Genomic DNA, 14726 nt, shown 5'->3' on the forward strand with positions numbered 1-14726 from the left:
AGGGGTCATAAATTATGAGTGTCGGTTTGAAGACGTTTCGCCATGATAGAGTGTCATCATAATAATGAGTTAGGGCTAGTAAAACTTCACATTGTCTAAATCTTTGTCTGGCTTCTGGAAATAGTTTTTTTCAGGCTAGTAACAGCTAGACCTACATATAAGATGATCCACAATGACTTGAAATGCCTTACTGCATCTATACATGATCGTTATTATTTTTAATAACTGAACACTGTTCCTCTCTCTCTCTCTCTCTCTCTCTCTCTCTCTCTCTCTCTCTCTCAATTTAAGGGACTTTATTGGCATGGGAAACATATGTTTACATTGCCAAAGGAAGTGAAATAGATAATAAACTAAAGTGAAATAAACAATAAAAAAATAGCAGTAAACATTACAATTTCCAAAAGAATAAAGACATTTCAAATGTCATATTATGTACATAGTCAAATATTTTCTTAATTTTGGGTCAGTCACAGTGGTCAAGTATTCTGCCCAGTTTAGGGCCAAATAGCAATCTAGTTTGCTCTGTTTTTTTGTAAATTCTTTCCAATGTGTCAAGTAATTATCTTTTTGTTTTCTCATGATTTGGTTGGGTCTAATTGTGTTGTTGTCCTGGGGCTCTGTGGGGTCTGTTTGTGTTTGTGAACAGTCAGGGACCAACTTGCTTAGGGGGCTCTTCTCCAGGTACATTTTTCGGATGATGGCTTTGTTATGGAACGTTTGGGAATTGCTTAATTTTAGGTGGTTGTAGAATTTAACTTCTCTTTTCTGGATTTTGATAATTAGCGGGTATCGTCCTAATTCTATTCTGCATGCATTATTTGGTGTTTTACGTTGTACACAGAGGAGTCTCAATTTGGTGTTTGTCCTATTTGGTGAGTTATTGGTTGGTGAGCGAATCCCAGACCTCACAACCTATAACTGATTCAAGTATTTTTTAGCCAGATCCTTATTGCTATGTCGAAATTTATGTTCCTTTTGATGGCATAGAAGGACTTTCTCGCCTTGTCTCTCAGATCGTTCACAGCTTGGTGGAAGTTACCTGATGTTTAGGCCAAGGTATGTGTAGTTTTTTGTGTGCTCTATGGCAATGGTTCTCAATCCTGGTCCTGGGAACCCAAAGGGGGGCACATTTTAGTTTTTACCCTAGCACTACACACCTGATTCAAATCATCAAAGCCTTTCGATGAGTTGATCATTTGAATCAGCTGTGTAGTGCTAGGGCAAAAACTAAAATGTGCACCCCTTTGGGTTCCCAGGACCGGGATTGAGAACCAGTGCCCTAGGGCAACGTGTCTAGGTGGAATTTGTATTCTCTCTCTCTCTCGCTCTCTCTCTCCCCCGCGAAGCCCAAGGCTGACAGGGCGGGCGGGTCCTGCTCTCTCAGAGGCGGGTTTTCCGCAAAAGGGTTGGTTGATTTGCTATCGATCTGAGGAAGAGAGGAGAGGGGAGGATTCTTAGGTGAGGCCTGGAGAGAAAGAGAGAAAGAGAGAGGGAGAGGGGGCGAGAGAGAGAGAGCGAGAGAGAGCGAGAGAGCGGAGCCGAGATTTATTGCTACAACAAGACTCAACTCAACCAGGACGGAATAGCGCTGCTAGAGACAGGAAATATGATGCAGGGAGCGAAGAAGGAGTGAAAGTGTTTGGTGGAAGGACTGCTATTTTTCAATCGCTACTGTTTTCCCCCTTTCCTCCTCTCCTTTTCTTTCCATTCCTCCTCCCTGACCGATCGCATTCCGCGTAGAATCTGCACTTTAATGCCCCTGCGCACCCGAGGAGTGGAAGGAGAGAAGAGCAAGGAAGAAGAGAGCGAGGGAGAACAGAGCGAGGGAGAAGGAGAGCAGAGGCCTGACTTTAACGGAAACCCCGCCGCCGCACCTCACCCCTCTCCCCCGTGGCTGCCTGTCCCCTCTCCCCTCCTGGCCCTGCATGGACGGGGATGGGGAGAGCCGGATGTTGTTACCGCGGGGCTGAGCGCCTCGCATCCTCGCCTTCCCTGCGACCGCTGCTGCTGCTGATCGTCGCTCTCTGTTACGGGGCGCACAGAGGTAGGCTAACTAGATAACTTCAAATGTTGTTAATTTTCCTCAGTAGCCTCATCGGGACCTAGTTCCTTGTCCGCGGAAAACTTCAGATCGAGCGCTGTGATTGTGACTTAACAGTTAGAGGCTAATGGTGAGTTAATAACCAGTTAATAATGCCAAAACTAGGTATTTCGGATTGGCCTAGCATTTGGTTAAGATTAGTCTATAGTGCATTTTATAGGCCTGTGTGTTGTAGCCTATTGGAGTGTATTCGAACCTGAACCTCCCGTTGTCGTTGTGTTATTGTCTGATATTGCTTGTCTCTTTCTCTCTCCCGCGGACCGGGAGCGCAGCAGTCAGAAGGGAAAGTGTTTCCTCCCCCATCGCTCTCTTGTTTCTCCGGAGTTTCTCCAGTGGTGGCTCTGCCGTGGGTCGCTATGGCTGACAGAGAAAGGGAAGGGTGGCTCTGCCGTGGGTCGCTATGGCTGATAGAGGAAGGGAAGGGTGGCTCTGCCGTGGGTCGCTATGGCTGATAGAGAAAGGGAAGGGTGGCTCTGCCGTGGGTCGCTATGGCTGATAGAGAAAGGGAAGGGTGGCTCTGCCGTGGGTCGCTATGGCTGATAGAGAAAGGGAAGGGTGGCTCTGCCGTGGGTCGCTATGGCTGATAGAGAAAGGGAAGGGTGGCTCTGCCGTGGGTCGCTATGGCTGATAGAGAAAGGGAAGGGTGGCTCTGCCGTGGGTCGCTATGGCTGATAGAGAAAGGGAAGGGTGGCTCTGCCGTGGGTCGCTATGGCTGATAGAGAAAGGGAAGGACTGGCTCTGCCGTGGGTCGCTATGGCTGATAGAGAAAGGGAAGGGTGGCTCTGCCATGGGTTGCTATGGCTGATAGAGAAAGGGAAGGATGGCTCTGCCGTGGGTTGCTATGGCTGATAGAGAAAGGGAAGTGTGGCTCTGCCATGGGTTGCTATGGCTGATAGAGAAAGGGAAGGGTGGCTCTGCCATGGGTTGCTATGGCTGATAGAGGAAGGGAAGGGTGGCTCTGCCGTGGGTCGCTATGGCTGATAGAGAAAGGGAAGGACTGGCTCTGCCGTAGGTCGCTATGGCTGATAGAGAAAGGGAAGGGTGGCTCTGCCATGGGTTGCTATGGCTGATAGAGAAAGGGAAGGATGGCTCTGCCGTGGGTCGCTATGGCTGATAGAGAAAGGGAAGTGTGGCTCTGCCATGGGTCGCTATGGCTGATAGAGGAAGGGAAGGGTGGCTCTGCCGTGGGTCGCTATGGCTGACAGAGAAAGGGAAGGGTGGCTCTGCCGTGGGTCGCTATGGCTGATAGAGAAAGGGAAGGGTGGCTCTGCCATGGGTTGCTATGGCTGATAGAGAAAGGGAAGTGTGGCTCTGCCGTGGGTCGCTATGGCTGATAGAAAAAGGGAAGGGTGGCTCTGCCGTGGGTCGCTATGGCTGATAGAGAAAGGGAAGTGTGGCTCTGCCGTGGGTCGCTATGGCTGATAGAGAAAGGGAAGGGTGGCTCTGCCGTGGGTCGCTATGGCTGATAGAGAAAGGGAAGTGTGGCTCTGCCGTGGGTCGCTATGGCTGATAGAGAAAGGGAAGGGTGGCTCTGCCGTGGGTCGCTATGGCTGATAGAGAAAGGGAAGGGTGGCTCTGCCGTGGGTCGCTATGGCTGACAGAGAAAGGGAAGTGTGGCTCTGCCGTGGGTCGCTATAGCTGACAGAGAAAGGGAAGTGTGGCTCTGCCGTGGGTCGTAATGGCTGATAGAGAAAGGGAAGGGTGGCTCTGCCGTGGGTCGCTATGGCTGATAGAGAAAGGGAAGGGTGGCTCTGCCGTGGGTCGATATGGCTGATAAAGGGAAGGGTGGCTCTGCCGTGGGTCGCTATGGCTGACAGAGAAAGGGAAGTGTGGCTCTGCCGTGGGTCGCTATGGCTGATAGAGAAAGGGAAGGGTGGCTCTGCTGATGTCTTGGTGTCAGGTCCTTTACATCCAGCCAGACTAACAAAGGCTTGTTGACACAGTTTTAAAATAGTGTAGGCTTATAATAATAATGGGAATGTAAATTATAATTCGGTATAATTATGTCACAAATGTATACATTTTAGCCTACTTTTACTTTTAATACACAAAAGAATATGAGTTCAGTGTAATAGGACCAAATGGAGACAATAGAATAGAATGACATGTAATAAACCAGAAAAGAACAGAACCAAATGGAAACAGTGTCATCAATAATCTGTTCTTAATTAAATTCATATGTATCAATAAAGGTTAAATAGAAAACAAAACAGAATATAATAGAACCATATAATCTGGAATATATTAGAAGGGAATCAAATCATACAGAAACTCTAGGATTGGTAAATAGAATAGGCTAGAATACCAGAGGGTGGTAGTAGGCTACTTGAAGTCATCCTATAGAGGCTGGGTTTGCCCTTGTGACCCAGAGCTAGCTGACTGCTGTGCCTACACAGAGAGGCCTGTTCTGGACTGGCACTGTGACAGCCCACCACCCCTCTCTGGATGTCCCCCAGCCATAACCCAGACCCCAGGCCCTGTCATCCAGCCCGCGCTCATTGACTCTTGCGCGTATTTGTGTGTGTGTGTGCGCAGCAGTCACACCTCTGGTAATTCATTTAACACAGTCCCAGGCAGCTGGACATGACACTGTCTGTGCACAGTTCTGTTCAGTAGGGGGATGGGGACGGTTTGAGAAGCATGAAAAGCATGTTGACGCTCCCTGCCAATAAGAATTTACATTTGAAATCAGTTACATTTCAAATAATCTATTTAGAAGTTGGTCCTATTTCACTTTTCTAAGTTAGTTCAGGACGCCATATAACACATTTTACATTATAATTACATTTAATTGATTGACACTTTTCATTTATCAGCATGTCCTGTCTCATTGTGAATGTCAGATGTTGCAACGAGGAGATATACACAACACACTATTTAGATGACTTGGTGTGTGTGTGTGTGTGGCTAGCTAGTAACAAGACTTGGTGTGTGTGTTATAGTGTGTGTGTGTGTCTGTGTAGCTAGCTAGTAACAAGACTTGGTCTGTGTTATTGTGTTGAGGGTGTGTTGTGTGTAGCTAGCTGGTCTGTGTGTTATTGTGTTGAGGGTGTGGTGTGTGTAGCTAGCTGGTCTGTGTGTTATTGTGTTGAGGGTGTGGTGTGTGTAGCTAGCTGGTCTGTGTGTTATTGTGTTGAGGGTGTGGTGTGTGTAGCTAGCTGGTCTGTGTGGTATTGTGTTGAGGGTGTGGTGTGTGTAGCTAGCTGGTCTGTGTGTTATTGTGTTGAGGGTGTGGTGTGTGTAGCTAGCTGGTCTGTGTGTTATTGTGTTGAGGGTGTGGTGTGTGTAGCTAGCTGGTCTGTGTGTTATTGTGTTGAGGGTGTGGTGTGTGTAGCTAGCTGGTCTGTGTGTTATTGTGTTGAGGGTGTGGTGTGTGTAGCTAGCTGGTCTGTGTGTTATTGTGTTGAGGGTGTGGTGTGTGTAGCTAGCTGGTCTGTGTGTTATTGTGTTGAGGGTGTGGTGTGTGTAGCTAGCTGGTCTGTGTGTTATTGTGTTGAGGGTGTGGTGTGTGTAGCTAGCTGGTAACAAGGCTCCACAGCTGTCTTCTCATAGTGCTCATCACCACCGGACGCATCAGACCAGCTGGGGAGTCATCAGCTATCACTCCTGATATTATATTGCAGTGTCATTACCGCCAGCCATCCCCACAATTTACCGTTATTCAGCCCTGTGTGTGTGTGTGTGTGTGTGTGTGTGTGTGTGTGTGTGTGTGTGTGTGTGTGTGTGTGTGGGTGTGTGTGTGTGGACTTAAACAGAAGTGAGTGTTGTCTGAAGCGGAGGCCAGAGCAGCTGTGTATTGTCCCACAGTCAGTCACAGTTATCAGTACGTTCATACTAGACTCACTGCACAAAGACCAGTGTGATCAGAAAGACCTGGAGACGCACGTGTTTGCTGTGGAGTTTTACTCTCAAGATTCAGCCTGAGAATGAGAATGTGTGTAGTCGTTCACTCATTGTATCTGTGAGTAACTCTCTGTGTGAGTGAGTGAGTGAGTGAGTGAGTGAGTGAGTGAGTGAGTGAGTGAGTGAGAGAGAGAGAGAGAGAGAGAGAGAGAGAGAGAGCAGTGGGCTCTGGATCCTTGGTGTTTAAGTAAATACAACACTGATCAAAGAAAAACGTTTACTTTAAAACTGGAAATCAACCAATCCTCCATTGGTAACACAATGGAAAGGCCAAGTGCTTTATTATCTAAATGTTGGAAGTGTGTGGGCGACGAAGAGAGACGACATGGTGCATGTGACCATGAGGCAGAGAATGGTGTGGGTGCTGGAGATGGGGGTATGAGCAGGTGGGTCTGGGCATGGTCATGTCCTTAATGTTTGTTTGTGTTTGTATGCTGTCATTTGTATGTGTATGTTTTGTATTGTTTGAAAAAAGATATACAACACGGATCAGTGGCTGGGAGGAGAAGTGACTCCTGGACAGGGAGAGGGGTGGGCTATGTCTGGCCTCTGCCCACACACGGCTGAGTGAGACTGAGTCGGGATCTCTCACCAGGAGTCCAGTTTGAATGTGTCATTCTGTAAACACTGGGATGTAGAAAACTCATTTGTCCATTAAGGGAAGCCTGGAAGGGTCAGACGATAATGTTAGCATTGTGTGGATGTGTGTGTCTGTGTGTGTGTGTGTGTGTGTGTGTGTGGCATCCAGTTGTTATTTGATTTCCTTATTTCAGTAAAAATCTGTTTGATATGGGGAAAGTGGAGATTGATCGACACAGAGATACCAACTGTACGTAGACACACTCCACCTGGAGAACTAATTGAATCATCAGTTATACTGTAAAAATAGAGTTGGATTCATGATGAGGATTTGGATTAGTTCTAAGGCTCTGGGTCTAGGCTTTCAGAGGTGTGTGTGTTTGTGGCTGTGTGTTAGCTGAGGAGTAGTGTCAGTATTTAACACACTGGAGGGACATTCTAACCCAGAGTGTGAGTGGAGTGATATATTGTGTACCCTCCCTCTAATACCCACCACAATACTGCCCCCACCTGGTAGGATCAGGTACTGACACACACAGTGAGAGAGGGTTGGCTTTCTGCAAACATTCCTCTTCTCCTTTCTTATCCCTTTATCATATGGTTCAGTGCATTCACACCAAGACAACTATGGACGTGTTTGCTTTATCTCTGTACACACCAGGGGAACTAGGCCTATTGTTAGCATTAGTTCTATGTGTGAATAGACCTATGCTGCGTGTGTATTCATGTGGCTGTGTGTGTGTGTTCATGTGGCCGTGTTTGTGCTGGTGTCTGTTAGTAAATCATGCCATAATCAGATGAGCTTTGACAGTGCGTGTTGTTGGCAGTGGAAGCAGAGCCAGGATCCTTTCAGAGATAGTTATTAGTGTGTGTGTGTGTGTGTGTGTGTGTGTGTGTGTGTGTGTTTGTTTCTGCTTTAGAGAGCCTCTGGTCTAATCTAATAGGAGCTCACTGTGGCTGATACATTAGGCCTGGCCTCTCCTCTTCTCTCTCTCTCTCTCTCTCTCTCTCTCTTCTCTCCTCCTCTTCTCTCTCTCTCTCTTCTCTCCTCCTCTTCTCTCCTCCTCTCTTCCCCTTCTCTCCTCCTCTTCTCTCTCTCTCCTCCTCTCCTCCTCTTCGCTCCTCCTCCTCTTCTCTCTTCCTCTTCTCTCCTCTTCTTCTCTCTCTTTCTCTCCTCCTCTTCTCTCCTCCTCTCTTCTTCTTCTCTCCTCCTCTTCTCTCTCTCATCCTCTCCTCTTCGCTCCTCCTCTTCTCTCTCCTCTCCTTCTCTCCTCCAGTTCTCTCTTCTTCTCCTCCTCTTCTCTCTCTCTTCTCTTAGTCAGGCTGACACTGAGACCTCTGAAGAACTTCTAGATCTTTCCTCTTTTATAGCTCAGACACACCAGGACAACGGTTCAAAGCAGTGGGTGGCTGTCGTATCACCCCTGACCAAGATATCAAACTTCTTTCAACAACAACAAACGATGAGACCATACCATGAACACGGGGCCATGATAGTCTGGAGAAGGACAAGCTTCATCAGACAGCATAGAGGATCTAACAGTGTGGATGTGTGTGATCTGTTATTCTTCCACTCTGTGTCTCAGCCTTATCTCTGGCTCTGTGGGAAAGTCTGCAAGTCTCTATTTGAGTCTCTCAGCACTGCTCTTTGTTCTGGTTTCTAAAAGTCATAAAGCAGTGTTACTGTACACACACACACGCACACACGCGCCCGCACACACACACACACACACGCCAGCCTGTTCTTTCTCAGCTTTACTGGTTTAATATAAACAGGCCAGTAGCGTTGTGTTAATTTGGGCCATAGAGATCAAAGCTCCTAACCGACCTGACTCTGTGTGTGTGTGTGTGTGTGTGTGTGTGTGTGTGTGTGTGTGTGTGTGTGTGTGTGTGTGTGTGTGTGTGTGTGTGTGTGTGTGTGTGTGTGTGTGTGTGTGTTTGTGTGTGTGTGTGTAAATGAATGTGAGAGCTTTCCTACAGATGTATGTCATGCCAAAGCCAAAACCCAATGACTATGAGTTTCTATGACAGCCTTGGTCTGGCACACATACAGTGCCTTGCGAAAGTATTCGGCCCCCTTGAACTTTGCGACCTTTTGACACATTTCAGGCTTCAAACATAAAGATATAAAACTGTATTTTTTTGTGAAGAATCAACAACAAGTGGGACACAATCACGAAGTGGAACGACATTTATTGGATATTTCAAACTTTTTTAACAAATCAAAAACTGAAAAATTGGGCGTGCAAAATTATTCAGCCCCTTTACTTTCAGTGCAGCAAACTCTCTCCAGAAGTTCAGTGAGAATCTCTGAATGATCCAATGTTGACCTAAATGACTAATGATGATAAATACAATCCACCTGTGTGTAATCAAGTCTCCGTATAAATGCACCTGCACTGTGATAGTCTCAGAGGTCCGTTAAAAGCGCAGAGAGCATCATGAAGAACAAGGAACACACCAGGCAGGTCCGAGATACTGTTGTGAAGAAGTTTAAAGTTGGATTTGGATACAAAAAGATTTCCCAAGCTTTAAACATCCCAAGGAGCACTGTGCAAGCGATAATATTGAAATGGAAGGAGTATCAGACCACTGCAAATCTACCAAGACCTGGCCGTCCCTCTAAACTTTCAGCTCATACAAGGAGAAGACTGATCAGAGATGCAGCCAAGAGGCCCATGATCACTCTGGATGAACTGCAGAGATCTACAGCTGAGGTGGGAGACTCTGTCCATAGGACAACAATCAGTCGTATATTGCACAAATCTGGCCTTTATGGAAGAGTGGCAAGAAGAAAGCCATTTCTTAAAGATATCCATAAAAAGTGTTGTTTAAAGTTTGCCACAAGCCGCCTGGGAGACACACCAAACATGTGGAAGAAGGTGCTCTGGTCAGATGAAACCAAAATTGAACTATTTGGCAACAATGCAAAACGTTATGTTTCGCGTAAAAGCAACACAGCTGAACACACCATCCCCACTGTCAAACATGGTGGTGGCAGCATCATGGTTTGGGCCTGCTTTTCTTCAGCAGGGACAGGGAAGATGGTTACAATTGATGGGAAGATGGATGGAGCCAAATACAGGACCATTCTGGAAGAAAACCTGATGGAGTCTGCAAAAGACCTGAGACTGGGACGGAGATTTGTCTTCCAACAAGATAATGATCCAAAACATAAAGCAACATCTACAATGGAATGGTTCAAAAATAAACATATCCAGGTGTTAGAATGGCCAAGTCAAAGTCCAGACCTGAATCCAATCGAGAATCTGTGGAAAGAACTGAAAACTGCTGTTCACAAATGCTCTCCATCCAACCTCACTGAGCTCGAGCTGTTTTGCAAGGAGGAATGGGAAAAAATGTCAGTCTCTCGATGTGCAAAACTGATAGAGACATACCCCAAGCGACTTACAGCTGTAATCGCAGCAAAAGGTGGCGCTACAAAGTATTAACTTAAGGGGGCTGAATCATTTTGCACGCCCAATTTTTCAGTTTCTGATTTGTTAAAAAAGTTTGAAATATCCAATAAATGTCGTTCCACTTCATGATTGTGTCCCACTTGTTGTTGATTCTTCACAAAAAAATACAGTTTTATATCTTTATGTTTGAAGCCTGAAATGTGTCAAAAGGTCGCAAAGTTCAAGGGGGCCGAATACTTTCGCAAGGCACTGTACCATCTGCACCACGTGTTCTCTATCGGTCTTTGGTACCATGAAGGAACATTGATGTTCTGCATGTATGCCGGCCCGCCAGGGCCACTGGTACTGTATTAGTGCTGTAATAATAGAACTGTAATATTATTGTAGTTGTACCATAGTACTGACTGTTAGTATGTGTGTGTTTCTCCAGGTCATTGCCAGGTCGCCACCCCTCAGTGTCGTATCCACAAGTGCACCACAGACTTTGTGTCCCTGACGTCTCACCTGACCCCAACGCTGGATGGCTTTGCCGTAGAGTTCTGTAAGGCTCTGAGGTCCTACAGCGCCTGCACCCAGAGGACAGCCAAGTCCTGCAGGGGCAACCTGGTCTTCCACTCTGCTGTCCTGGGCATCTCAGACCTCATGACCCAGAGAAACTGCTCCCGTGACGGGCCCACCTCCTCCACACACCCCGAGATACAATCAGAGCCCTGCAACTACCACAGCCGCACCCAGCACACTCACCCACACCCTCACTCTCACACGCACACTACCACGCGGCCGGGTTACCTGTTCTGCGGGCTGTTTGGGGATCCCCATCTGCGGACGTTTAAGGACAGCTTCCAGACCTGCAAGGTGGAAGGGGCGTGGCCGCTGATTGATAACGACTTCTTGTCTGTGCAGGTGACCAACGTTCCTGTGGTAACGGGATCCAGCGCCACAGCGACCAATAAGGTGAGGGGAAATCCGTACGGTATATTACTGTGTATTGAAATGAAAGCCTCGGCACTTAACTAGTTAAAAAAAGAACATGGTTCAGAACAGGTGCAAGTCCACAAAGTAGAAAGTTATACACTAATAAATACAGGAAGACTGTTTTGTTTCAATATAAAACAAAAACCTTTATTTGGAGCATGTTCCATCTTGTAGGGAATTAGTATATTGAGAAGAGAACAGGCCCCAGTATAGAGCCCTGAGGTACTCCCTCGATAAGACGTCTGATAAATGGAGGTTCTTACCCAGCTCTCCACTGAAGCAGCAGTGTTGTAAAGATGCAGTAAACAGTACATTCTGGGATGGGAGAAAAGAGGTTGAGAGTGACGTACAGAATAAATAAACCGTCTAGTATGAAGAGCTTTGCAGCTGCAGCCTGGCCCAGATAGGTTTTATAGCAACTCCCTTCTCTCTCTTTTTGAAACCTCTTTTTACGTGTTGCGTTTTCACTTTGCAGACTGTGTTAGTCTTTTTGTGTTCTAGTTTGAGTTTACTGAATGGCTGGTGTGTGTGTCTATAGTCACCTCTGAGCTGCTGTGTCTCAGAGAAAGACCTCTTTTCGTCGAGAACACACACACACACACACAGGTGCGAGGAGAGCAGAGTGAACAGTTGAGTCTTGTGACTAACACTTGTGACTAACGTGGTGTTGGAATCCTAACTTAGTTAATGGCTGCTTATAGCATGACCCCTAATACCCTGAAATGAGCGGCGCGTGAAAGGAACCACTATGTGTGTGTCAGCAGAGGGCCCGAGACCTTTCACACACATATGGCTTTAAGCAGGTTACGGTCGAGAACGAGGGGCGCCATACCATAAAAAGACAAAAACGCACACACACATGGACACACAACACACAACACAGACACAGACACAGACACACAACACAGACACAGACACAGACACACAACACAGACACAGACACACAACACAGACACAGACACAGACACACAACACAGACACAGACACAGACACAGGCTGAGAAGGTCTTTAGACGTCACTAAGTCAGTTCTGTGGTGGCCAAGCGGCCATGTTGCCCCCCACCCAGGGGATAGTTGTACGACTGGTGCTCTGACCCTGTGTCAGGGGTGGGGCTCGCTATTCGTTCTAATTATTAGCACACACACACCCGTGACTGCGCCTGCAGCTCCTGGCCTCATCCCTCATCGCTGACAACTGGACAAAGCAGTCATTCATGCTATCACTAATGCTAACCCTAAGACTGTGTGGCTATGGCCACAGCCTTGCGGATACAGTTGGAGGACCCGGCTAAGGCTAACACCATGCCACTGCTAGCCGTTAGCCTGGGTGTGTTTGCTTAGCTGTGCCTGCTAATCACGGCTTGTTAAAAAGTAATTGGGTCATTGCTAAAATGGATTCTGTGGCGAGTTAATGGCATGGGTGTTTGTGTGTGTGTGTAGGTGTGTGTCTGTGTGTAGGTGTGTGCGTGTTTGTGTAAGACAGAGTTGGGCTGAGCCCTCTGACAAATATGATTTCAGCTCGTTTTCAGGGCACATGGGTGTGTGTGTGTGTTTGTGTGTGTGTGTGTCTATGTAACCAATAAATAACACAGTAAAAGCCATTTATAGTTTATATTGTAGTGTTGTATATTAGTTGTCAGTGTGCAGTCAGTGTCCTCTTTGCTGCAAAGAATTGGGGTTTGAACAAAACAAGTGAAGGTCAATATCCTTGCCATGTTTGTAATGTAATATATTATAAAGTGTCTGGAAAAGCTGTTTTTAACCTGTTTTTAACCTTGTTTTACACAAATATCAAAGTTATTGTGTGTCTGGTCATACGATGACCTTTTTGTGTGCCCATAGATCACCATCATATTCAAGCCCTTTGAGGAGTGTACAGACCAGCGTGTTTACCAGGCAGTAACAGATGACCTGCCCGCTGCCTTCGTAGATGGTACCGTGAGCAGCGGGGCCCCCAACCACAACGTTAACGGGAATAACGGTGACTCTACCGGTAAGGTACGGGCGCTGTGGATCTCGGAGCGTAGCCCCGGTCACCACGTGGAGCTGCACGCCGGCTACATCGGCGTGACGGTTATCGTACGACAGCTGGGGCGCTACCTGACCCTGGCGGTGCGCATCCCGGAGGAGATGGCCCATGCCTACGACGCTACGCAGGACCTGCAGCTCTGCCTCAACGGATGTCCCACCTCGGAACGCATCGACCGGGGAGGTCACCTGCCACTGCCTCTCCCTCTACCCCCTCCAGCCCTGGGCTTACATCTCCAGCAGCCACACGGCCAGGGCAAGGGCCAGCCCTCCCACACGGCTCCCTACAGCGCCCCCCAGTGGTTCAGTGTGGAGGGTGCACGGGCACGCTGCAAGGAGCAGCTGGAGTTACAGGATATTTATTTCCACTCATGTGTGTTTGACCTCATGACCACCGGGGACGCTAACTTCACGGCAGCAGCGTTCAGCGCTCTGAAGGACATGGAGAGTCTCCACCCCCACCGGGAACGCTGGAGGATCTTCCCACAAAGCTCCGCCGACACCTCCCAGCCTATCACATGGCTCCTACTGCTCACTCTCTTTGCGCTCGGCTCTGCACTGGTATAGCGTTTGTGTGTGTGTGTGTGTGTGTGTGTGGTGTGTGTGTGTGTGTGTGTGTGTGTGTGTGTGTGTGTGTGTGTGTGTGTGTGTGTGTGTGTGTGTGTTCATATAGAGCCCCTAGCTGAGCTGTAGGATAAAGTTCCCTCTATGCAGATCTAAGGTCAGTTTTGTGTTTTCCTCTAACGGTTATGATTGAGGAGGGTAAACTAAGCTGATCCTGGATCTGTGTCTAAGAGAAACTTCTAACCAGAGCCCCTCTGGAGATTTCACTTTTTATTCTTCTTGGTGAAAAGAGAATAGTTGACTGAACACCCTAAGGCATATTACTGCCATAAAGGTGGCACAGCTGGCATCTGAACAGATTCCACGACACTCCTGTGTTCTTCCCATCTCTGCTGTGTGGGACCTAGCAGGCTTCCTGGAGATGATGACCTGTCTATATGTGAGGATTACCAACCAACACTCCAACCTGTGTGTGTATATTGTAGAAACACACTCCAGACTGTAAATAGTGTGTGTGACGTATCCTGGAACGCTGGATGGCGTTGTTTTGGTTTTTATTTTTGCGTGATTTTGTTGTGATAGTTTTTTTTTATACCTCATAGACAGAGGACGTTGTTTTAAGAGAAGCACTTTATTTAGATTTTTTGCTAAATCCACACCAGTGTTCCCCCTCTCCCCTTTCAACCCCACCCCCCCACTCTCTTCCCCTTTCAACCCCACCCCCCCACTCTCTTCCCCTTTCAACCCCACCCCCCCACTCTCTTCCCCTTTCAACCCCACCCCCCCACTCTCTTCCCCTTTCAACCCCACCCCCCCACTCTCTTCCCCTTCCACCCCACCCCCCCACTCTCTTCCCCTTTCAACCCCACCCCCCCACTCTCTTCCCCTTTCAACCCCACCCCCCCACTCTCTTCCCCTTTCAACCCCACCCCCCCACTCTCTTCCCCTTTCAACCCCACCCCCCCACTCTCTTCCCCTTCCACCCCACCCCCCCACTCTCTTCCCCTTTCAACCCCACCCCCCACTCTCTTCCCCTTTCAACCCCACCCCCCCACTCTCTTCCCCTTCCACCCCACCCCCCCACTCTCTTCCCCTTTCAACCCCACCCCCCACTCTCTTCCCCTTTCAACCCCACCCCCCACTCTCTTCCCCTTC

General features: G+C 47.9%; 1 protein-coding gene across 1 annotated transcript; it reads left to right on the top strand.

Annotated features, from left to right (window-relative positions):
• Positions 1–1391: 1391 nt before the first annotated feature.
• rgmb (repulsive guidance molecule BMP co-receptor b) lies at positions 1392–14274 on the top strand. Its single transcript, XM_021606201.3, has 3 exons — positions 1392–2047; positions 10436–10959; positions 12822–14274. The coding sequence occupies exons 1-3, from the start codon at positions 1939–1941 to the stop codon at positions 13572–13574; spliced, it is 1386 nt and encodes a 461-aa protein (XP_021461876.3). The 5' UTR covers positions 1392–1938; the 3' UTR covers positions 13575–14274.
• Positions 14275–14726: the final 452 nt, after the last annotated feature.

This window comes from Oncorhynchus mykiss, chromosome 6 (genome assembly GCF_057628025.1).
Source record: "Oncorhynchus mykiss isolate SJ-2025 chromosome 6, ASM5762802v1, whole genome shotgun sequence".
NCBI classification, from domain to species: domain Eukaryota; kingdom Metazoa; phylum Chordata; class Actinopteri; order Salmoniformes; family Salmonidae; genus Oncorhynchus; species Oncorhynchus mykiss.